This window comes from Myotis nattereri (genome assembly GCF_964212035.1).
Source record: "Myotis nattereri genome assembly, chromosome: 9".
NCBI classification, from domain to species: Eukaryota; Metazoa; Chordata; class Mammalia; order Chiroptera; family Vespertilionidae; genus Myotis; species Myotis nattereri.
Genome location: NC_138084.1, coordinates 82,097,117 through 82,120,092, shown reverse-complemented (window position 1 = coordinate 82,120,092; position 22,976 = coordinate 82,097,117). Strand labels below are relative to the sequence as shown.

General features: G+C 59.0%; 1 protein-coding gene and 1 long non-coding RNA gene across 3 annotated transcripts in view; both read left to right on the top strand.

Moving 5' to 3' along the window:
- LOC308524290 overlaps nucleotides 1-22,976 on the top strand; it is a 721,936-nt gene that overhangs the window by 668,193 nt on the left and 30,767 nt on the right. The window lies entirely within an intron of this gene.
- On the top strand, nucleotides 13,494-21,041 carry MCAM (melanoma cell adhesion molecule). Of its 2 annotated transcripts, XM_081099199.1 has the most exons (16): nucleotides 13,494-13,584; nucleotides 15,117-15,241; nucleotides 15,328-15,535; nucleotides 15,779-15,849; nucleotides 15,942-16,029; nucleotides 16,640-16,819; nucleotides 16,900-17,021; nucleotides 17,098-17,260; nucleotides 17,343-17,461; nucleotides 17,823-17,964; nucleotides 18,054-18,175; nucleotides 18,258-18,399; nucleotides 18,485-18,556; nucleotides 18,714-18,861; nucleotides 19,177-19,294; nucleotides 19,726-21,041. In XM_081099199.1, the coding sequence occupies exons 1-16, from the start codon at nucleotides 13,524-13,526 to the stop codon at nucleotides 19,753-19,755; spliced, it is 1,911 nt and encodes a 636-aa protein (XP_080955325.1). In that variant the 5' UTR covers nucleotides 13,494-13,523; the 3' UTR covers nucleotides 19,756-21,041. The 2 variants fall into 2 exon arrangements, with proteins under 2 accessions (XP_080955325.1, XP_080955326.1); XM_081099200.1 differs by lacking the exon at nucleotides 19,177-19,294 and having other exon boundaries at nucleotides 19,726-20,529.

Below are 22,976 nucleotides of genomic sequence, written 5' to 3'. Positions count from 1 at the left end.
AGTTTCTCCAAATTAAAATTACTCTTTTAAATATCTAAAAAGCAATAATTCAAGAAATGTCAATTAGTACTGTTTGAGTGGCTCAGCTGGTTGTCCCAATATACCAAGGTTGCGGGTTTGATCCCCCATTAGGGTACATCCAGGAATCAACCAATGAATACAGAAATAAGTGGAACAATAAAGCAATGTTTCTCTCTCCCCCTACCCCCCAAATCAATAAATTTTTTTTAAAAAGCAAGGTCATTTAATTTAGCATTCCTGGCAATAGAACATACTTCATGAGAAAAATTTTATTATAATAATACAATTAGGGACTCTACCAAAATTAAAGCAAGAAAAATTAGTTTAATGAAATACATATGTAAGTTATAAATTTATAAATTACATATGACTTATTACTTATGCAGACATTGCTGGCCCATCTTTAAGTTAATTTATCTTGGATATTTTATTGACTTTAAGTCACACAAGAACCATAGCTATGGTTATTGATTTCAGAGAGGAAGGGAGAGGGAGAGAGAGAGAAACATCAATGATGAGAGAGAGTCATGGATCGGCTGCCTCCTGCACGCCCCACACTGGGGATGTTGCAACCCGGGCATGTGCCCTGACTGGGAATTGAACCATGATCTGATTCATAGGTCGACACTCAACCACTGAACCACGCTAGTTAGGCACTTTACATATTTTTTAAATTTTGTCATTAGAAAATGTATTTGTTAAGGTAAGAGGATAGAGCATATTTAACAGCTTTCAGATAATTCAAGTATTTTGACATATGATAGGTGAGCCTTCATTTGTACTCTGATCTGGCCCAGTAAATATTAAGGGTGGCTTGTTCCACCCCTCTTTAGGTACCTATTTTGATTTGGTTTTAGTCCTTTTATTGTTCCTACTTGAAAGTATAGAGATATGTTATATATAAAATGTCCATCCAGCCCTAGCTGCTTTGGCTCAGTGGATAGAGTGTCAGCCTGCAGACTAAAGGGTTCTGGATTCGATTCCAGTCAAGGGCACATGCTGGGGTTGCAGGCTTGATCCCCAGTGGGGGCTGTGCAGGGGGCAGCTGATCAATGATTCTCTCTCATCATTGATATTTCTATATCTCTCTCCCTCTCCCTTCCTCTCTGAAATCAATAAAAATATATATTTTTTAAAATGTCCATCCATTCTTATACAAAAGGTAACATTCTGAAAGGGTCCCCGGTAACATTCCAGTCAAGGGCATGTACCTTGGTTGCAGGCTCCTCCCTGGGCCAGGCCCTGGTTTGGGCTCATGCAGGAGGCTACCAATCAATGTGTTTCTCTCACATCAATGTTTCTCTCTGTCTTTCCCTCTCTCTTCCACTCTCCCTAAAAGTCAGTGGGAAAATATCCTTGGGTGAGAATTTTAAAAAGAAGAACAGAACTTAACAACCAAGTGATTGAATTTCAAAATGGCAGTGGAGTAAGTGGAAGCTACACTAACATGCTTCCAGGACCAAACTGGAATTACAACTAAAATACAAAAAAACCACCCTGAATAATCAACTGAAGAGTAGCTGGAGAGAACCCTGATAACCAAAGACAAAAAGTGGAGACTGCATAGAGACAAAGTAGGAAAAAATCACTGTCAGAGAACCAAAAAGAAAAACAATTTGAAAACAGGACAGCTTAAGGGAGCTGTGAGACAACATGAAACGTAACAATATTTGTATAATAGGAGTGCCAAAAGGAGAAGAAAGTGACAAGGGATAGAGAATGTGTTTGAAGAAATAATGGCAGAAAACTTCCCAAACCTGGTGAAGGAAAAAGTCACACAAGTTCAGGAAACACAGAGAACCCCAAGCAAGAAGAACCCAAACAGGTCCATGCCCAGACACATCATAATTAAAATGTCAAACATTTAAGACAACGAGGATCTTAAAGGCAGCAGGAGAAAAGCAATTTGATATCTACAAAGGAGCTCCCATAAGGCTCTCAGCTGATTTATCATCAAAAACTCTACAGGCCAGAAGGGAATGGCATGAATTATTCAAAGAAATGAAAAGCCAAGATCTGAAACCAAGACTACTATATCCAGCAAGACTATCCTTTAAAACAGATGGTAAAATAAAGAGCTTCCCAGACCAAAAGAAAAAAAAAAAGGCTAAAGGAGCTAGTTACACTGCACCAGCACGGCAAGAAATGCTAAAGGGACTGCTGCAATGAGAAGAAATAGAGAGAAAAACAAATGGGACTACATCAAAATAAAAAGCTTCTTCACAGCAAAAGAATCTATCAACAAAATGAAAATGGAGCCCTGGCTGGTTTAGCTCAGTGGATAGAGCGTCGGACTATGGACTGAAGGGTCCCAAGGGCACATGCCTGGGTTGTGGGCTCGATCACCAGTTGGGGGTGTGCAGGAGACAGCCAATCAATAATTCTCTCTCATCATTGAGGTTTCTCTCTCTCCCTCTGCCTTCCTCTCTGAAATCAATAAAAATAAAAAAAGAAATAAAATGGAGCCCACTGTATGGGAGAACATATTTGGCAATGATACATTTGATAAAGAGTTAATACCCAAAATGTATAAGGAACTCATACAACTTAACAGAAGGAACACAAAACAATCCAATTAAATGGGCAAAGGACCTAAATAGACACTTCTCCAAAGTGGACATACAAGAAGGCCAAGAGATGTGAAAAATGCTCCAAGCCCCTGATCATCAGAGAGATGCAAATTAAAACAACAATGAGGTATCACCTCACACTGGTCAGAATAGCTACCATCAACCAATCAACAACTGACAAGTGCTGGCAAGGATATGGAGAAAAGGGAACCCTCTTGCACTGCTGGTGGGAATGCAGACTGGTGCAGCCACTATGGAAAACAGTATGGAGTTTCCTCAAAAATTAAATATGGAACTGCCATTTGACCCAGTGATCCCACTTCTAGGAATATATCCTAGAGACCCGAAACACCAATCAGAAAGAATGTATGCACCCCTATGTTCATAGGAGCACAATTTACAATAGCCAAGGTCTGGAAACAGCCCAAGGGCCCATCAGCAGACGAGTGGATAAAAAGCTGTGGTACATTTATCCCATGGAATACTGTGCAGCAGTAGAAAAAGAAGGATCTCTTACCCTTTGAGATAGCATGGAGGGGCCTGGAGAGTATCATGCTGAGTGAAATAAGCCAGTCAGAGAAAGACAAGTGTCACATGATCTCACGCACATGTGGAATCTAAGGAACAAAATAAACTGTTGAACAAATTAGATCCAGAGACATAGAAGCATAGAACAGAGTGCAGAATCTCGGAGGGAAGGCCTAGGTTGGTGGGTGGGAAGTGACCAACCAAAGAACTTATATGTGTCCATGCATAACCCATAGACACAGGCACTAGGGTGGTGAAGGCCTAGGGCGGGGGGCGAGGCAGCTATAAGGAATCAATGGGAGAAAAGGGACATACGTAATACATTCAACAATAAAGATTTATTTTAAAAACACAAAAAGAGAGAAAACCAAGATGGCAGCATAGGTAAACACCGGAGTTTGCTGCCGCAAACAACCACTTCACAAACAACTAAAAGATGGAACGGACATCATCCAGAACCACAGGAAGGCTGGCTGAGTGGAAATTCTACAACTAGAAGGAAAGAGAAAAGCATACCGAGATTCAGAGGAGGTGCAGAAGTGCAGAAGTAAAATACTAAGGTGCGGAGGTGCATTCGGAGCGGGCTGGCGGCTGAGGGCGTGGTTGTGGTTTTCAATCGGGAGGGAGTCTCAGGCTCTGAGCTCCAGTTCTGGGTGAGTCTCTAGGGACCCAGACTCATACGGGAGAAGTGGGACTGTCTGGCATCGGTCGGAACTCGAGGGCAGCTTTCTCTCTGAGGGGCTTGCAGTGATTACTGGGACATTGAGAAGCAGAGCCTCTGAAGGCAGGACTGAGAGCAGCCATAACTGCTAGCCCCGCCCTGTTGATCCTGTGGGACCCGCTCCACCCAAGCCCTGCAGGGAGGTTTTTTCTTGATAGCCTCAGGCAAAGGCTAGATTAGCACCTCCCTAGAGATCCACAAGCCAGGAAACCCAGAGGTCAGAGTGGGACCATCCAGTTTGCAGCTCCGTGGAACCATAAAGGACACACTCAGGGGGCAGACTCAGTGAGCACCAAAGCCCCATTGAAGCAAGTCTTGCCCCAGAGAGGTGTCTCCAGCACAGAAGTTCTTCCACTGCAGACACAGCTGATTCTCACAGCCAATTGGTCTGGAGGTCAATTCCTCCCAGTGAGTGATACCTACAACAATCAAGGCTTAACTACAACAAGACTGTGCACAAAGACCACAAGGGGGTGCACCAAGAGTGTCCTCCTCAGGTAATTGGGGAGGCTGAACCATTGGACCCTAGAGGACACCTAGCACAGAAAACCACTTTATCAACACAGGGAAGCATAAAAAATGCGGAGACAAAGAAAAAGGACACAAATGACAGAAATGGAGGAAAGCAAACTACTGGATATAGAGTTCAAAACCACACTTTTAAGGTTTTTCAAGAATTTTCTAGAAACTGCTGATAAACTTAATGAGATCTACAAGAAATCTAATGAGACCCTCAAGGTTGTGATAAAGGACCAACTAGAAATTAAGCATACACTGACTGAAATAAAGAATATTATACAGACTCCCAACAGCAGTCTAGAGGATTGCAAGAATCAAGTCAACGATTTGAAATACGAAAAAGCAAAAAACACCCAACCGGAAAAGCAAAATGAAAAAAGAATCCGAAAATACGAAGATAGTGTAAGGAGCCTCTGGGACAGCTTCAAGCGTACCAACATCCGAATTACAGGGGTGCCAGAAGAAGAGAGAGAGCAAGATATTGAAAACCTATTTGAAGAAATAATGACAGAAAACTTCCCCCACCTGGTGAAAGAAATGGACTTACAAGTCCAGGAAGTGCAGAGAACCCCAAACAAAAGGAATCCAATGAGGACCACACCAAGACACATCAAAATTAAAATGCCAAGAGCAAAAGACAGAGAATCTTAAAAGCAGCAAGAGAAAGAAACTAAGTTACCTACAAGGGAGCACCCATACGACTGTCAGCTGATTTCTCATCAGAAACTTTGCAGGCCAGGAGGGAGTGGCAAGAAATATTCAAAGAGATGAATGCCAAGAACCTACAACCAAGATTACTTTATCCAGCAAAGCTATCATTCAGACTTGGAGGTCAGATAAAGAGCTTCACAGATAAGAAAAAGCTAAAGGGGTTCATCACCACCAAACCAGTATTATATGAAATGCTGAAAGGTATTCTTTAAGAAGAGGAAGAAGAAGAAAAAGGTAAAGATAAAAATTATGAACAAATACACATCTATCAACAAGTGAATCTGAAAATTAAGTGAATAATCTGATGAACAGAATGAACTGGTGATTATAATAGAATCAGGGGCATAGAAAGGGAATGGACTGGCTATTCTTGGAGGGGAAAGGGGTGAGGGGGATGCGGGAAGAGACTGGACAAAAATTGTGCACCTATGGATGAGGACAGCGGGTGGGGAGTGAGGGAGGAGGGTGGGATGGGAACTGGGTGGAGGGGAGTTATGGGGGGAAAAATGAGGAACAAATGTAATAATCTGAACAATAAAGATTTAATTAATAAAAAACACAAAAAGAACATTATATGGTGTTCTATATTTAGATTTTTAATGTGAAAGTAGTGTACATTCCAGCAAGCACGCCATATTAGCACACACAGGTCATTCTTATTCCTTTAGCGGCGGCACAGTGCTCCGCTGTGTGGGGTTGACTCACAGACTGTTTCCAGGGGACTCGATAAGGTGTGTGTCCCACCTCCCGTTGGATGTGGGAAGAAGCAGGAGCTGCCATGAGGGTTTCAGTCACGTGGGTGACAGAGGGAAGAGGCCCCCACACTTACCTTTCATCCTAGTGGGGGCTCTTCCGGACAGGAATTCGTTCTGAGGGTAAAGGTAGGCTGCACCTGCGTGTGGAGGCGGTCTCCCAGAGGCCTGGCGCCTCCAACCTCAGTCACCGAGGGACAGGACACACCTGCGAAGGGAAGTGGGACCTTGGAAAGTGGGGCCTTTGGTTCTCCCTCTGGAGCCTGCATTGTGGACGCTCCCCTGTTCAGAACCACCTGTGCATGTCCTGTTGCTCTAGATCTGTGGTCGGCAAACTGTGGTTCGCGAGCCACATGCGGCTCTTTGGCCCCTTGAGTGTGGCTCTTCCTAAGCCTTAGGAGCACCCTAATTAAGTTAATAACAATGTACCTGCCTATATAGCTTAAGTTTAAAAAATTTGGCTCTCAAAAGAAATTTCAATCGTTGTGCTGTTGATATTTGGCTCTGTTGGCGAATGAGCTTGCCGGCCACTGGCCTAGATGATTTCCTGTGGTTTACAAACCCTCTGTGATCCCTCACTGAGCTCATTCCTCCCTCCCAGCACACTGGCAAACGGCTGCGTGGTCTCCTGCACGCAACATGCTGGGTCACACTAAACTGCACACCCCATTCCATCTGCCTGGTCATCCACCGCCATCTCTTAAAAGAAACGAGGTGTCAACTCTTCCGAGAAGCCCTCTTTGACCTCCACCCACCAGGCTGTGTTAAGTAGCTGTTTCGTGTAATTTGCACCCTAGTACAGTGGGGCCTTGACTTAGGAGTTTAATTGGTTCCCGAGACCGAGCTCGTTAAGGAGCTCGTTAACTCAAATTACTCTATCAACTCAATGCAAAAAATCGGCCGAGAGACAGCTGGTATCTCAAAAAACTCGTTAGTCGGGACACTCATAAGTCAAGGCCCCACTGTACTTGGCACGTCACTTCTGTTTTCACTGCAGCACTATCATCCCATTGAACCAACTGAAATGAGGCCCAAGCGTCTGGCTGCTCCCGCTCTCTCACCTACTCCACAAAATGAGAACAAAAATTCAAACCAGGAGCACCAGGGGGTGCTCTTGAGTCAAGAGGAACTAGAGAAAGCTATGCAAACCTAAATTCCACTTTCTTCACATCCTTTGGCCATTGCTTAAGAACCTGCAGTGGCTCCCCATTGCCTACTCCATCTTAAGCTCCAAGTTCCTCCTCCATCACCTAAATCCACCTCATCTGCACCAGCTCCCACATGAAGGCACCCTCCACCCTGCAGACTGTCTAGTGCGCCCGGTAATGCTTTCTTGAGAACCAGCTGTTTGCACAAGGGTGGTGCCAACAGGTGGTGGTGGTGGCTAAAGCACCCTCAAGGCTCCAAGTAAACGTATAGAAATGAAAGTAGTGGCTGCGCAGTGATTGAGCGTCATCCCCAATCAGGGCTCCATCCCCGGATGGGTGTGCAGGAGACAGTGATCAATGATCTTTCTCATCACTGATGTTTCTCTCTCCCTCTCTCTGAAATCAATAAAAACACATTAGAAAAAAATAAAAAGAAATGCAAGTAGTGAGTTTCCTGTCAATATAATTTCAAGCCATGTCCCCCAACCGCACCCCCCGTTCAGTCCCACCTTTGAAACTCTCACACAAGTTTGCGGTTGTCATTTCTCCAGCCTCCCTCTTTGCTCGCCCCGCCCCAGTGGCCACGCCTGCCTGCAGTGGTCTTTCCCGCTCCTCCTCCTAAACCCCCTCATGGCAGCTACCGCACTTCCGGGCCATGGCTGTCCAGCCCAGCAAAGGAGGCCGCGATATGGCTGTCTTTTCTGACTCCTGCTGCACTTCCTGTTTACACACAGAATCCAGGGGTATTCAGTCCTCTACTTCATTTCCGTCACCTGTTTACTTAATTCAGCCGTAAACTATTGCAGGTCTGGAGGCTTTGGAGTTAGATAAATCATGGTTCAAACTGTAGTTCCTTGGGGTGATAAAAAGGTTCTGGACCTAAACCGTGGCCACGAGTGCATGACATTGGGAATGTACTTCATGCCACTGAATCGTACGCTTAAAATGGTTAAAAGGTAAGTTTTATGTTGTGTCTATTTCAGCACAATAAAGCCATGCTGTTCCATCACTCACAGGCTGTGTAACTTTAGGTCATACAAGTCTTTGTGCTTCGGCTTCCTCGTTGTTCTGTTGCAAAGATCAAGACAAACATCAGTGATGAAAACGGCCCTTCGGTGAAACCTCTGAGTTGTCAGGCCCGCATGTCCAGCATGAGTGGCTGCTCCCTCATCCTGACCCGCCGGGTCCCCTCCCGTCAGAACGGCCACTCGCCCAAGGTAGTGGCAGGGATTCCTTCATGGCGCTCACAGCCCGTCTGAGGCCAACGCCGAGCGCACTGTCCAGGGTGGGAGTGAGGGGAAGTGAGAGCCAGCCGGGCAGGCCGGCCAGGGCCCTTCCTCTGACTCCCAGTCCGGCGTCCTCTCCCCGTTCCGTCTCCTCAAAGCCCAGCCACTGGGGTGCAGGTCCAGGAGGCAGGAGCAGGTCCGGCTGCCTCCTCTCCTCTTTCTCCTACTTCCCTCCCCTCCTCCAAGATCAGCTGTGGCAACCATAGTGGGGATCACAGACCCCACGGGTGATTGGGGGGCGGGCGGGGGTCCTGGAACAAGGTCCCTCCTCCTGGGCTGCTCGGAGCTTTGTGTGGAATGAAAAACAAATGCAGACGAGGCAGTGGGGCCGGAGAAGGGCCAGGTGGCCCGGGATTGGGGGGGTTGGGGGGGCCGGAGAGGGGCCAGGTGGCCTAGGGTTGGGGGTAGGGTGGGGGGGCAGAGAGGGACCAGGTGGCCCGGGGTTGGGAGGGGGGTGGGGGCGAGGAGAGGGGCCAGAATACCCCGCATCCAGGGTTCCCATGGACCAGCTGGCCCTTGCTCAGGGATAAGCCACAGTCACTTTATACTGCTCCCTGGAGACATGGGGGGGGGGGGGTACTTGGGGAGCGGATGTGAGCCTCCCCCAGGGGGAGAGATGGAAGCTCCGTATCCCGTTCCCAGCCCTCCCTCCAATGCGCTGGGGTCTCCAGTGCTGGTGGGTGAGCAGGTGGAGGGGTTAGGCCGTCAGAGGACAGAGAGCTGAGACTCGGGACGGAGGACAGGAGGCCCCGCCATTCCAGCCGACAGGAGGGTCCTGCTTTCCTTCATCACAGGCCACTGGGCACCCAGGAGGCACCCCCGGGGCCCCCCACCTCACCCCACCCCACCCCCAGCCCTGGACGCCCACTTTCCCGAGTGGGGAGCGAGCAAACGGAATCATGCTGCCGCCCGACTGGGAAAGGCCTCAGACCGGATTCATTCGGGGTTTCCGGAGGGACCAGAGCCCCCAGCAGGGCCCCCCTTCCCACCCCACCCCACCCCACCCCGCCGGCGCCGCCACAGGAGCTTTTATGGTCACGTTCGCCCGGCGCCTGATGCCCCGCCCCCCCGGGCCCCGCTGGGCGGATCTGGGCGCGGAGGACGGTCCACCTCCGTGCGGAGCGGCCGGGTCGGAGGGGCAGGAAGGGCAGCGCCCGGAGGCGCCGCGGGTGGGGGCTCGGTGGCAGCGCTGGGACCCGCCCTGCCCTCCTCTGGGTGCGGGTCCTGCTCCCCAGGAAGTGCCTGTACCCCCACTTGCCCTCCCGCTCCCCCACCCCGGCAGCGGCAGGGAGGGGGCTGCGGCGGAGGCCACGGCTCCCCGGCTCCCCGGGGAGCGCCGGAATGCCGGGAGCCTGGGAACAGGCCCTGGGAAAGCCAGGCTGCGGGGTCCCGCCCCAGCCCGCTCCCTGGGATGGGCGGGGACACCAGACCCCCAGCTCCCCAACAGGGGCGCTGTGTGCTGGAGGCCCTGTCCGCGCCCCGCCCGGCTGGCGGGCGCAGTGGGCCAGCTGTGAGAAGACCCCTCCCCGCCCTGTGCCTCCCCACACAAGCCCCATTGTCCACCCCTCCCCTCGCTGCGCCCGGACAATGGGGCCTTTGCGCTGCCGAACTGGGGTGGAGATGAACTCACTCACGTTTTTTCCAAGTTTAAAAATAGCCCCCGCAGCCCCCATCACCCTCCTCCTCTCCCAGAGTTTCTGGGGCACCTCAACCCAGGAGCCCCCTCCGGCCTGGCCAGGTGCGGAGGACACGGGGAGACAGCATCCGGCCAGAATGGGGGCTGCTTCCCCCCATTCAATCTCTTCCCCGCGTCTCCCTCCAGCCCCCAGCATCCGCTTCCTGCCCCGTGATGTCCTCGACAAGCAGCCCTCCTTCTACTCCCTCAGCACTGGCTCCTCCCAACGCAGCCCCGTCCTGGAAATGTTCTCCTACCTCCTCCCAGCCCAGACGGGACCCTATTTTCGGCCGGCCCAGGGGGTTCCCCAGACTCCTTAACTGTGGAGATGGCCGGGCCACCCCTCCACCCCAGCTCCTTCTCCCTGCAGCTGCGAACGCGTCTTTATCGCTTCCTTCCTTAGCCCAGCCTGTCCTCGCACATCCTCCGGGAGGCCCCAGACCAGGGGCGGGTGGGAGGGCACTGTGCCCAGGATGCTGGAGCCCAGGCAGGGATCCTGGGGTCAAATCTCTGCCCAGCGAGGGGTGGGGGTGGGGGGGGCACAGGCCCATCCTTATCCTTTTACCTCCAGCGCCCCTGGGGCTGGGCACCACTTCTCCTCACAATGAAGTGGAGGCCCCACCCACCTGGGGATTTTAGCTGCAGGCCCAGCCCCCCACCCAGCCCCCCACCCAGCCCCCCACCCAGCCCCAGTCACAGCCAAAGAGACGCAGCTTGGACCTTCCACACACCGGGTGCTCTCATCTCTGAGTAGCCTGGGTCGGCCATGGGGTGCAGGAGTGTTAGGGGCAGAAATAGAATATTGGGGACTAGTATTAGTTATAAGAAATAAAATAAGAACTATCAGTCCTGCCCTGTTCGCTGACGGTTCTGTTCTGGTTAGAAAGCCCTTCTCACCTGGCTGGAAGCCGCAGGCCCTGGGACCTGGCGCTCACATCCTACCGGGTCCATCCTCCTTCAGAGCCGCCTGTCATTGTGGAGAGATTGACACCCTCGGGCTGAGACAATCCGGTCCTGGAGGCACCTGCTCGTTACAACCCCAGCCGCTATGGCCTGGGGTCTGGGCCCGGGGCGCCCGCCCTCTGCGACCCCCCAGCCCCCGCGATGATTACCCGTGCCCACTTCCCCTGCCTGTAATTCCTATTCCCGCCACCTCTGTCCTTCTGCCCAATACACAGCGGCTTGGGGGAGGGGGGGGGCGGGGAGCAGCTTTCTGTGGGCGACCTGCTGCTCCCACGCTGCCCGCAGGATTGGAACACACCCTCATAGGATTCACCCCTTTGCTGAATTGGCTCGAGTGACAGGCAGCTGGACCCCTGGCTGTCCGGGTGCAGGGCAGCAGCCTTCCCCCCCTTCCTGCTGCGGGGAAACCAAGCCAGTCAGGGCTCTGGCCAGGGGCGCCTTCCTCTGACCTCGGCCTGTATCTGAGCAAGCCGGCTTCCAACTCCGCCCAGGCGAGGCTCGGCCTGCCTCCCGGGTCCTGCTGCGGGGTCTCCATCCTCCTGCTGCAGGTTCTCCCTCGGCCCCTCTCTCTGTCCTGCGGCTGCTGAACCCCCTCTCCTGGCAGCCGAGAGGGCCCAGGGAGCTGACCCCCAGCACTTTCGGCTCCATCTGTCCTGCTCTGTCCTCACTCCCTTTTCTTCTGTTCCCAGTCCCCTTGGAATCCCCGCCAAGGTCTTGCCTGCTCAGTCTGGAATCCTGACGTGCCCCCTCCTAAAGCCACCCCACAGCTGTCTGCCCCTGGCCACTCAGCCCACCCCGCTGCCACCGCGCGGGGAAGGCCAGCCTGCGGGACGGGGCTGCGGGGAGGGGCTCTGCCTGCATTCCCCTCACTGCAGAGGCAGCGCCTCTCACCCCACGGGCTTCACCCTCCTCCAGGCGGAAGGACTCCCGCACTGACTGTCCTTGGTGGTTGGCGGGCATTGCTTTCAGCCCCAGAGAGCAGGAGGAGGAGTTAATGGTGTTAAGTGAGGGGAAGGGGGTGGGGCAGGGGAGCGGAGCTGCATGCCCGGCTCAGGGCTGGTCAGGGCGGCCAGCATCCTCCAGCCATTCCCACTCCGGCCCCTGCAGACCAGCAAGCTCATCCGCTCCCCTCCAGGCCCTGGGCTAGACCATATACTCGCTCTGGGGGATGGGGAGACAGGGACCTCCTCCTCCTCTACCCCCCCCCCCCCCCAGGCCTGGGTCTGGCCACTGCATGGCCCCCGCTGGAGACTGATGGGAGCTGATGTGGTTTGTTAGTCATCCCTGCGTCATCAAAGCACCATCCCAGGGCTGGCTCTCCAGTCACCTGCCCATCGCCCTGCTCCTCCCCCAAAGGGTGCAGGCTGCCCAGCCAGGCCCTCTCTGACCCTCCCGGCTGAAGGAGCCCCCGGGGTCAGGGGGAGGGGTCTCTCTGAGGCAGGAGCCCGGCCCACTCCCCAGAGCCTCCGTTCCAGAGGCCAGGAGAGCAGGTTTGGGAAGAGGGGGCTGCGCTGTGTGGCGGACCTGATGCCTCCTCCACACCCACCCCGGCTGCTAAGCCGCACTCCACGGGGGTGGGGGGTGGGGGGGAGGGACGGACTGGGGTGTGGGTAGAGAGGGTGGAGCCCGCTGCAGGGCCCTTTCCACTGTCAGGACTCACAACAGGTCTGGGGTCAAACTGGAGACCTGGTATCCGTGGCCCCTTCCCTCCCCTCCCCTCTCCTCATTCAGGCGGGGACACTGCGTGCCGGCGAGGCCCTCCGTGAGCAAAGGGGCAGAGACAGTTCTCCAGGACGGACTTGGGGAGCTGGTTCACGGGGCAGCCAGCGAGGCGCCTCCGCTCCCACACGGCACCTCTGGGTCTGCGGGTCCGCCTGGCGTCCTTCCCTGAAGATGCCCGGACCGGGCGTGGGGGCAGCCCAGGCAGGCGCAGCCTCCACGGTGCGGGGGCTCCGGGACGCGCCCGTGGCCCGCTGGTCTCTCGTGGCCGTGGCCGTGGCCGTGGCCGTGGCCGAGGCCTGGTGGGGGAGGCGGAGGCAGAGAGGGAGCCTGAAGGGAGGCCCCGGCAGCGGCTCCTCCGCCAGGAGGCCTCCAGGGCTGCGCCGGCCGGTCGGGGCTGAGCGGACAGGGAGCGCGGTGGGCTCTGACGGCGCGGGCGCTGGCCTTTCGGCAGCTTCTCCTGGCCGCCGCCTCAGGAGTCCGTCCGCCTGGGACACCTGTCCCTCCCGCTCACCCTCCAGCGCGGGCGGCCCACTCCCCTAGCCCCGCGGAGCTGCGGGGTGCGCGTCCCGTCCCCCACCCCAGGGGGCCGGGCAGGGACGGGGCGGGGCGGGGGGCTTCGGGGCGGGGCTGCCGGGAGCTTAGGCCCCACCCCGCCCCTGACCACCCCTTCTCCTCCCGGGCCCCACCTCCCCACTCCTTCCCCACCTCCCCTGTTCTCCCCTGCGCTCCCCTCCCTTCCCTGCTCCTCTCCCCGGCCCCCTCCCCTGCCCTCTTCTTCCCCTCCCGGCCCCCTCCCCTGCCTCTCCCCCCTCCACTCCCCTCCCTCCCCTCCTCGTCCTCCCCTGACGTCAGCGCGGGCGGGCGCGCGCGGACCTCCTCACTCGGCGCTGGCGCTCCGCGGGGAAGCATGCGGCTGCCCCGGCTCCTCTGCGCCTTCCTGCTGGCCGCCTGCTGCCGCCGCGCCGCGGGTGAGTAGGGGCGCTGGGGCCCGCACCCCAACGGCCGGAGCTCCGCCCGGCGTGCGCCCTCCTTCCCGGGCCCCCGCGCCGCTCTCAGCCCGTTTGCAGCCGCGACCCGAGTCCGGGAGCGAGTGGGGGGCGGGGAAGGGGGAGCCGAGCCTCTGGGGGCGCGGGGGCGGGGACTCTGGGGCGCGGGGGCGGGGACTCTGGGGGCGCGGGGGGACTTCCCTCGGGTGCTCTGCTCCCGGCCGCGATCGGAGCGATGGCAGGCGCGCGGCCAGAGCGCCCTCCAGGCACCGAGGGTCCCGCGGCTCCGCCGCCACAGGAAAAGGCAGTTTCTCAGCTGGGGGTGCGCGGCCCCTCCCTCCCCGCCGGGCTGGGCGTGGGCAGGGGCTGGGGGGGTCTCCGCGCCTCCACCCGGGGAACGGAAAACAGGTGGCAGAGATGAGGGTTCCCAGAGTGGAAGCGCCCAAACTTGTCCCACCTCCGGGACTGGGGCCGCCCTCGGCGGGACCGCGCTGGGCACCGACTCGCTCGGCCCGGTCCGCGCAGCGCTTGGGCACCGTCTCACCGGGTCCCTGTCCCTGTCGCAGCCGCCGTCCGGCTGGGGAGGGGTGGGCCGGGCAGTGCCAGCTCGCTGGCCCTGTGCCCGGTGCCGACAGCCTCCCGAGCGGACTGCATTTCTGGGGAAAAGCTCAGTCCGGCTCTGCAGCCTCCGCAGGTCCAGACGCCCTGTCCTGCTCTCCTGACCTTCTCCCGGGTGTGGGCCCTGGGTCGGGTGGAGGTTTCTGCTGGGGGCTGAGGGCCACTCCGTCTGTCCTTGTCTGGGAGCCAGACCAGGGCCACAACGCGGAGTCCAGGAGATGGGGCCCCGAGTCCAGGCGGGTGGGACCCCCAAGTCCAGGCGGATGGGACCCAGTGACATCACCTCCGAATGGAGCTGGCAGCGCTGGCGTCACCCCTGTCCCCTGCCAGGCCTGTCTTGACCCCTGTGCAAGACTCTGACCCCTCGATACTTAACAAGATTCCCAGAATGGGCCCTGAGTGTGTGGGATGTTCATGGAGGTGCTGCTGAAAGGGGAGCTTCTGACCAGGATTGGACCAGTGGGTCTTGGGAGGGGCTTGGGGGGGCAAAGGGGAGAGGAGTGGTCTTCTCCTGGGTGTGGGGACACAAAGGGGCCTGTGTGCCCCAGCCTGGCACATGCCCTGCATTCCCACCCTCTGAGCTCACTCGGGGGAGGGGCCTGGAAGGAAAGGGGCCTTCTCTTGGCCTGGAGCCCAGTCGCCCCTCTGCCAGCCTCGTCTGGGAGGTGCCTGGCGCCCTGGGTCTCTTGTCCAATGACCAGAGATGACCATCCAACTCCCTTGAACTGGGAGAGGGCTGGCCCAAGGCGAAGGGAAGAGAGTGGTCGAGGCTTAGGAGAGGACTGGGCCCTCTTCAGACCCTGAAGTGGCCGGAAGAACAGCTGCGGGAGCAGGGCGGGAGGAGGGATGGGGAGCAGCCTGAGCCGAAGCAGCTGCTGGGTGTCCTCTCGCCCCAGGTGTGCTTGGAGAGGCCGAGCTGCCGGAGCCCGAGCTGGTGGAGGTGGAAGTGGGCAGCACAGCCCTCCTGCAGTGCGGCCCCTCCCGCTCCCAGGACAACCTCAGCAACGTGGACTGGTTTTCCGTGAGTGCCAAGGCTCCAGAGGGCAGCAGCGGGGTGCTGTCCCCTCCTGTGGCCCAGGACCCCACCTCCCCTGCGCCTCCCCTTAGGTTCACAAGGAGAAGCCCACACTCATCTTCCGCGTGCGCCATGGCCTTGGTCAGAGTGAGCCCGGGGAGTACCAGCACCGGCTCAGCCTTCAGGATGCGGGGTCTACTCTGGCCCTGACCCATGTCACCCCTCACGATGAGCGTGTCTTCCTGTGCCAGGGCAAGCGCCCTCCGTCCCAGGAGCACCGCCTCCAGCTCCGTGTCTACAGTGAGCTCCTGGTGGACTGTGCGGTCAGATGGAGTGGGCGGGGCGGCTGGAGTGGGCAGTGCCGGTCAGATGGAGTGGGCGGGGCGAGTAGGATGGAGTGGGCGGGGCGGCTGGAGTGGGCAGTGCCGGTCAGATGGAGTGGGCGGGGCGAGTAGGATGGAGTGGGCGGGGCGGGGCGGCTGGAGTGGCCTTGCGGGCGGGCCCGAGCGCTGCTCCAGGCCCCTCCCTGTCTCTCCCGCCCAGAAGCTCCAGAGGAGCCGAGCATCCAGGCCAATGCCTTGGGCATTTCGGTGAACAGCAGGGAGCCTGAGGAGGTGAGGTGCCCAGGTGGCCAGGTGGGAGGAGGAGCGGAGGTGGGGTTTGGTGAAGCTAGGTCTCCGGGGGGGACTCGCCCTGTCCTTCTTAGGTTGCAACCTGTGTGGGGAGGAATGGGTACCCCGTCCCTCAAGTCATCTGGTACAAGGACGGCCGGCCTCTGAAGGAGCAGAAGAACCGTAAGTAGCCCTCTCAGCCTCTGAAAACCACCTTACATTTTACTTTTATTTTTTTTAAAGTGCACAATGATACTTGAAAATATTTTCATAAGATTTTAAACTTTTGTTGTTGTTGTTAATCCTCACCTGAGGATATTTTTTCTTATTGATTTTTAGAGAGAGTGGGGGGAGGGTGAGAGAGAGATCGATGTGAGAGAGACACATCAATTGGTTGCCTCCCGCATGCTCCCCACTTCCCCCAACCCGGCTGGGAATCAAGCCTGCGACCGAGGTCGGAGGCACGTGCCTTTGACAGAGAATCTGACTGAGACTGAACCCTTCAGCCCAGCGGGCCAGTGCTCTAACCATTGAGCCCGGCCAGGGCTGTTTTCATACCCCGTCCCAACCGCACAGCTCGGAAGCCCTCGAGTTCAGTCTGCAGCGCTCCCTGGTTGCTGCTTCTCCCTTCCGTCCCTGCAGCACTTGGCACACATGGTCTTGGGGAGGGAGTCTGGGGGTGGAGGGGTGCAGCTGGCCCCTTCGGGTACAGGGAGGGCCTCAGGTCTCCCTGCTGACTCCCGGGAGGCCAGGGGGTGGAGGCGGAGCCGCGGCGAGCCCCTCCCGCCCGCAGGGGTGCACATCCAGTCGTCCCAGACCGCGGAGTCCAGCGGCCTGTACACCCTGCGGAGCGTCCTGAAGGCCCAGCTGCGCAAGGAGGACCGCGACGCGCGCTTCTACTGCGAGCTCAGCTACCGGCTGCCCAGCGGGAGCCACATGAAGGAGTCGCGGGAGGTCACGGTCCCGGTCTTCTGTGAGAGCGCGGGGACGGGGTGCTCTCCCACCGGCGGGGCGGGGCGGGGGGCACCGGCTGAGGGCGCCCCTTGCTCGCAGACCCGGCGGACAGGGTGTGGCTGGAGGTGGCGCCCGCGGGGCCGCTGAAGGAAGGGGACCGCGTGGAGATCCGGTGTCTGTCGGACGGCAACCCCCCGCCGCACTTCAGCCTCAGCAAGCAGGTGCGGGGCGGGGCGGGCGGGGCGCGGGCGGGGCGGGCGGGAGGCCGGCGTCCTCTGCTCACCCCGCTCCGCCCAGGACCCCCGCACCCGGGAGACGGTGGAGGAGACGACCGACGACGACGGGGTGCTGGTCCTGGCCCCGGCGCGCAGGGAGCACAGCGGGCGCTACCAGTGTCAGGGCCTGGACCTGGAGAGCACGGCCTCGCTGCTGAGCGCGCAGCAGGAGCTGCGGGTGGATTGTGAGCGGCCCGGGCGGGCGGGCGGGCGGGCGGCCGGGGACCCTCTGCCCCGCGCTGGCCGACGCGACTGCTGTGTCCCCAGATGTGTCTGATGTCCGGGTGCGCCCCGCGGCCCCTGAAGGCCATGAGGGCAGCAACCTCACGCTGACCTGCGAGGCGGAGAGCAGCCGAGCCCTGGAGTTCCAGTGGCTGAGAGAAAAGGTGCGGGCGGGTGGGTGGGGCCGGTGGGGCCGGGGGCGGGGGTGGGGCCGGGACCGGGGAGCGGGGGCGGGGCGGGGGCGGGGAGCGGGAGTGAGGCCGGGGGCAGGGCGGGGCAGGGGAGTGGGGGGCGGGGGGTGGGGCCGGGACCGGGGGGCGGGGGCGGGGCGGGGGCGGGGCCGGTGGGCCTGGGGGCGGGCCGGTAGGGGCGGGGGACAGGGGGCGGGGGCGGGGCTGGGGGCGGGCCGGTAGGGGCGGGGGACAGGGGGCGGGGCCGGTGGGGCTGGGGGCGGGCCGGTAGGGGCGGGGGCGGGGCGGGGGCGGGGCCGGGACGGGAGCGGCCTCTGACCCGCCCTCTCCGCAGACAGGCCAGGTGCTGACGCGGGGGCCGGTGCTGGAGCTGCAGGACCTGGACCGGGAGGCAGGGGGCGGCTACCGCTGCGTGGCCTCGGCGCCCGGCGTGCCCGGCCTCAACGCCACGTGGCTGGTCAACGTGGCGGTTTTCGGTGAGGCCCCTGAGCGGAGGTCGGGCGGGAAGCCGCCCCACGTGGGTGTCGCCAGCTCTTGGAGGACAGAAGCCGCCCCTGCCCCGCAGGCCCCCCGTGGATGGCGCAGAAGGAGAGGAAGGTGCGGGTGCGGGAGAACGCGCTGCTGAACCTGACCTGTGAGGCGTCCGGGCACCCGCGGCCCGCCATCTCCTGGAGCGTGGGCGGCAGGGTGAGCAGCCCCTCCCCGGGCTCCGGCCGGGCCCGCTGCCCGCTGCCCCCCGCCCCCCTGAGCCGCCGCTCCTTCCTCCCAGGCCAGCGAACACGACCAGGACCCACAGCGCGTCCTGAGCCTCCTGAGTGTCCGCGTGACCCCGCAGCTGGTGGAGACGGGCGCTGAGTGCGTGGCCGCCAACGCCCTGGGCAGGAACAGCACCCGCATCCTCCTGGAGCTGGGTGAGGCCTGCCCCGCGGAGCGGCCCCGGCGGGCCTGGGCACCTGCCTTTGCCAACCTCCATCCGTCCCTCTCGGTCTCCCACAGCCTCCAACACCAGCACTGGGCTCAGCACCGCCACCGTCGGGCCTCACGCCGGAGCCAACGGCACCTCCACGGGTGAGCTGGGCCGGCGAGAGCAGAGCCGGCCGGCCGGGGCACCCGCATCCTGCCCCGACTGCCCCCGGGAAGCCCGCCTCCCACCAGCCGGGTTGGGTGGGCAGCGAGGGGAACGTGGCAGCCGGGACAGGGGTGACCGAGTGTCTTCGTGGGACAGAGAAAAAGCTGCGCGAGCCCCAGAGCAAGGGCGTGGTCATCGTGGCCGTGACCGTGAGCCTGCTGGTCCTGGCGCTGCTGGGCGCCGTCCTCTGCTTCTTCTACAAGAAGGGCAAGCTGCCCTGTGGGCGGTCGGGCAAACAGGAGATGTGAGCACGTCCCAGCCCCTGCCCCATCGCCTGTCGCACAGCTTGCCGCTTCCCCGGGGTGTCCCCTGCTGACCTGTGTCCGCTCACCCCTAGGAGCAGGAGGGGACGCTGGGTCTGGGTGCTAGTCGCTTCACTGCCAGGGCCACGCTCCATCCATCACGCTCTCCCTTCCCTTCATGACCTGCCTCCCTCCCCTAGGCCGGCCCCAGAGCACCATGTCCCACGGTTGTCCCCGGAGACGAAGCCCTTCCCCAGAGCCCTGCCCTTCCCTCGCCCCCCGAGTTGCCAACCTCTCGCCTCCCTTCCTCCCCCCAGAACGCTGCCCCCATCTCATAAAAGCACATTTGTAGTTGAAGTTAAGTCAGATAAGCTCCCCGAAGAGATGGGCCTCCTACAGGGCAGCCGCGCTGACCAGAGGGCGCCTGGAGACCAGGTAGGAGCGGCTGCTGCAGCCAGGGCCTGACCAGCGCCAGGACTGGCGCGCAGGGCTCGCGGTCCTCGCCCCCACACTAACTCTGTCCTCCGTCCTGCTGCTGGAGGCCGGCGCAGGCCGAATCCCGCCTCCTAACACTACTCACAGGTGGTAGGGCCAGGCCAGTGGCTGAGGGACCTGAACAGGGTGGCTCCCGGCTCTGAGAGCAGAGACCCCTCCCATCGCCGGCACCGTTTCCAAAAGAGCTTGTGGCTCAGGCTGAGCGGCGTGGCCTGCGTGGGGCCCACCTGACCTGGGGGCTGAGACCCTCCTGCCCGCCCTGCTGCTGCCGCACCACCGGGCTCCTCAGCTGCTGCTTCGGTGCCTCCTCCCTGCTGGTGCTCACCCCCTGCCCGTCTCCGTCTCCACTCTCCTCTCCTTCCCCTTTGCAGGGGGAGAGATACATCGATCTGAGGCACTAGCGCGGAGGTGGACGCCTTCCTGCCCACGCGCCCTGCTCGCCCGGCCCACACTCAGGACGGTCACCAAAGCCTGCCCCCGCCTCCCCCACCCCGCCCCCCGTTTTGCAGGGCCAGTGGGCTGGCCGGGACCAGGGCGCAGGGACCACACTATCCATGTGTGGAGGGCGCTCACCCCAGCGGCCTCGGTCCAGGAGAGGGGCCAGTTCTGCCCGAACATCTCTGCTCAGTTATGGACTACGGCCCCGCCTTCTGCCCACAGCATGGAGTCAGGGGCCTGTTTGTCTCAGGGGACTTCCTGCCCCAGTTGCCTTCCCAGTTCTGCTGTGTGGCTGCACTTGCCCGCCTGCTGGGGTCCCTTCTGTGACCCCCTTCCCTGGGTGGAGCCAGGAGCTGGTGCCATGCCTTCAGATGGGTGCTCCTTGTCCCAGCCCTGAGGGAGCGCCTGCTTCCTAGTCAGGCCCTGAGCTGCTCACTCGGCTCCGGGATCACGACTGGAGGGTGAGCGCAGGGGACAGAGGGGGGGTCCCTGCGGCCCTTTAAGGGGATTAAGATGACAGTGGCCCTAGCACCAAACTCCTATGAGCTGAGCTGACAGCCTCGACCCCTTTAGGAAGGGCCCCAAAGGGAGGCTGGGAAATGGGCCAGAGCTTGGGGTATAATGTGTATGTGTGTGTGTGTGGTTTTGTTAGGTTGTGTGTAAATTTGCAAATCGTTTCCTTTACACACACACACACACACACACACACACACACAAATAAAGCTTAGTTGTCCGGGAAACCTTACGTGTTTCATTCACCGTGGGAACCACAGTGCCTGGGCTCCAAATGGACCGGCACCAGGAGGAACCCGCCCCAAGGCCGGCAGCAGGCAGGCGGCTCCAGCCCCCAGGCTGACCCCTGCTCAGGGGCAGGGCCGAGAGCCTGTGGGTCCCGTGGCCTTGCTGGGAGGGGCAGCGCAGACCTGCGGAGGCACATGGGCTCAGCTCCCCCACATGTCAACCCTCCATCCCCACCAAAGACAAGCACTCAGGTCAACTACAACAAAAGAAACTTTATTTAAAAATACTTTACAGACGTAGGTGCTTGAAAAAGCTCTTTAGTTAACTGTATATAAATGAAAAAATTAATAAATAACATTAGTATAACAGACCTGAACATGAACACACTGGCAAAACAAATGGACTTAAAATAGAAACAAATCTTAAAGCTCTGCTATTCTCTGTAGGAATATTTACCTTCTGTTTTTCTTATTCTTTACAAGTGAGAAGGATTAAATACTACGAATATAAAGTTTCTTATATTAATGACACTTTTAAAATAGCCAACACAGATCTTGCCGACGCTGTCGGTTTAACCCCACACGGATGCAGAGCCCGCTCTCCCTCCTGGAGCTCAGCGCCCGGCCCACCCAGGCCGGAGGCTCAGTCACAAATGAGGAGCCTGGAGCTGCTTCCACCTCCACCTTCTTTGGGGTGAAAGGCAGGAAGCACGGAGGAGGGGAGAGAACATTTCTTCCCTCCCCCTGAAACCTAGCGGTCACAGTTCTGAGGACAGGCTGCGGTCACAGCTCTGCTGCCTCTTCCAGGGGAAGCTGATCCCCAGAGAGGCACTTGCTGCTACTGCTCTGAGTCTGAGGGCTCCGACTGGGGTGGGGGAAGGGGGGCAGGAGGTCGAGGCAGGTCAGGATCCACCAAAGGTTAAGAGAAGCCACCCTCCAGGAGAGGCCGGACCCGGCTGCCTCTGCCCAGAGCACACGGAGGCTGAGCTGATGGAACCAGCCTCCCACCCACGGTGCGGCGGGAGAGGGACCCGGCGCCCTGCCCTCCCCGGGACTGTGGGGCTGGGACACTCAGAGCAGAACAAAGACGCTGCTATGTCCATATTAAGCTCTAAAATGCAGCCTAGGATACAGCGCTGCCTTAGAAAGGCACAAAATGTTTAGCTTTTTTTTTTCAGTGTGCTAAAAATTGCTTTGTTTTAAATAAAGGAAAAGATATATAAGGTTAAAAACCCTAAATCACCCAGCCAGGAAGCAGGCGTAGGAGGTACTTCATAGTTGCCATGGCCCAGCCACATGCTCAGCAGGTCATGGCCAAGACACTAAACGATGCTGAGAGCAGGTGTGTGTGGGGGGGAGGGGGCGGGGACGGGCGGAACCCCTCAGGCCTTCTCACCCCACCGGCAAAGGAGGCCCCGGCAGAGAGCATGTGGGCTGCTGACCCATAAGCAGCTCTGCCCCTTCAGCTTCCAGAGGTGAGGGTGGCTCCCCTCTAAACCACAGGGTCAGAGGTGAGGGTGGCTCCCCTCTAAACCACAGGGTCAGAGGTGAGGAGCGGCCCACAGTGGGTGCTGAGCAGCCTCCGGCCCCCAGCTGGTTCCGGCAGGAGGGCCTGCCAGAGGCAGTGTGGAGGCGCCTCTCATGGTGATTGTTGGTTCTGAATCAACAATCAGGCCGGGCAATCAGAATTCTGCCGATCTGTGCAGCTGCTGAGCCAGTGGACGTGAGGATGGAGAGACAAACAGGCAGGGGGGACATCTGTCTCAGGCACCGGACACGGGCAGCCCTTCACCTGACCGAGCCCCATGCAGCACCGCACACCCCACTCCCGCCGTACTCCTGTGCTGTCCCAGAACCAGGCCACATGCAGTCACCCCAGTGAAACCGCCTTCCTGGGCCGGTGAGGGTGCTGCCCCCTCCCAGGCTGGAGCTCAGGGGGCCTGACAGCCGGCCCTCCCGGGGCCTCAGAGCTCATCTTGGGCCATTAGGTTCCTTCTGCAGACACCTAGCGGCTCCAATGGTGTGACTGCGAAAGGCTAAGACACAGGACAGGCTCTAGGACGAGAGGAATACGGCCAAAGACTCAGGCAAGTGCAAGCAGCTTGTGAAATCGACCACGTGAGGGCTCCCATCAGCCTCTGCTGCAGCAGCTGGTGGACAGCGGGCGGCCCTGTGGAGCTCCCAGTGCCTCCGTCTTCCCTGGACTCTGATGTAATGACCTGACAGAGGGTTCCGGAGGCCCGGGAGGCCCAGCCCACCGCATTCCCCAGGAGGGACCCTGAGGGCAAGGAGGAGGGTGGCAGGGACACGGCTGCAGGATGAACCCATTTCAGTGCTGAGCCCGGAAGTCCGCGGTGACCGCAGCGAGATCGACACACACTCTACACAACGTGAAGGAGGCTGAGCATCCTGAGACTGCGCCAGACAGACCAGCTCCGAGACAG

What these genes read in the sequence shown, in the direction of transcription:
- MCAM (XM_081099199.1), top strand. Translation starts at nt 13,524, where the DNA reads ATGCGGCTGCCCCGGCTCCTCTGCGCCTTCCTGCTGGCCGCCTGCTGC. An exon ending in CTGCTGCCGCCGCGCCGCGG is followed by an intron (nt 13,585 to 15,116) that starts GTGAGTAGGGGC and finishes CTCTCGCCCCAG; the next exon opens with GTGTGCTTGGAGAGGCCGAG. An exon ending in TCTGAAGGAGCAGAAGAACC is followed by an intron (nt 16,030 to 16,639) that starts GTAAGTAGCCCT and finishes TCCCGCCCGCAG; the next exon opens with GGGTGCACATCCAGTCGTCC.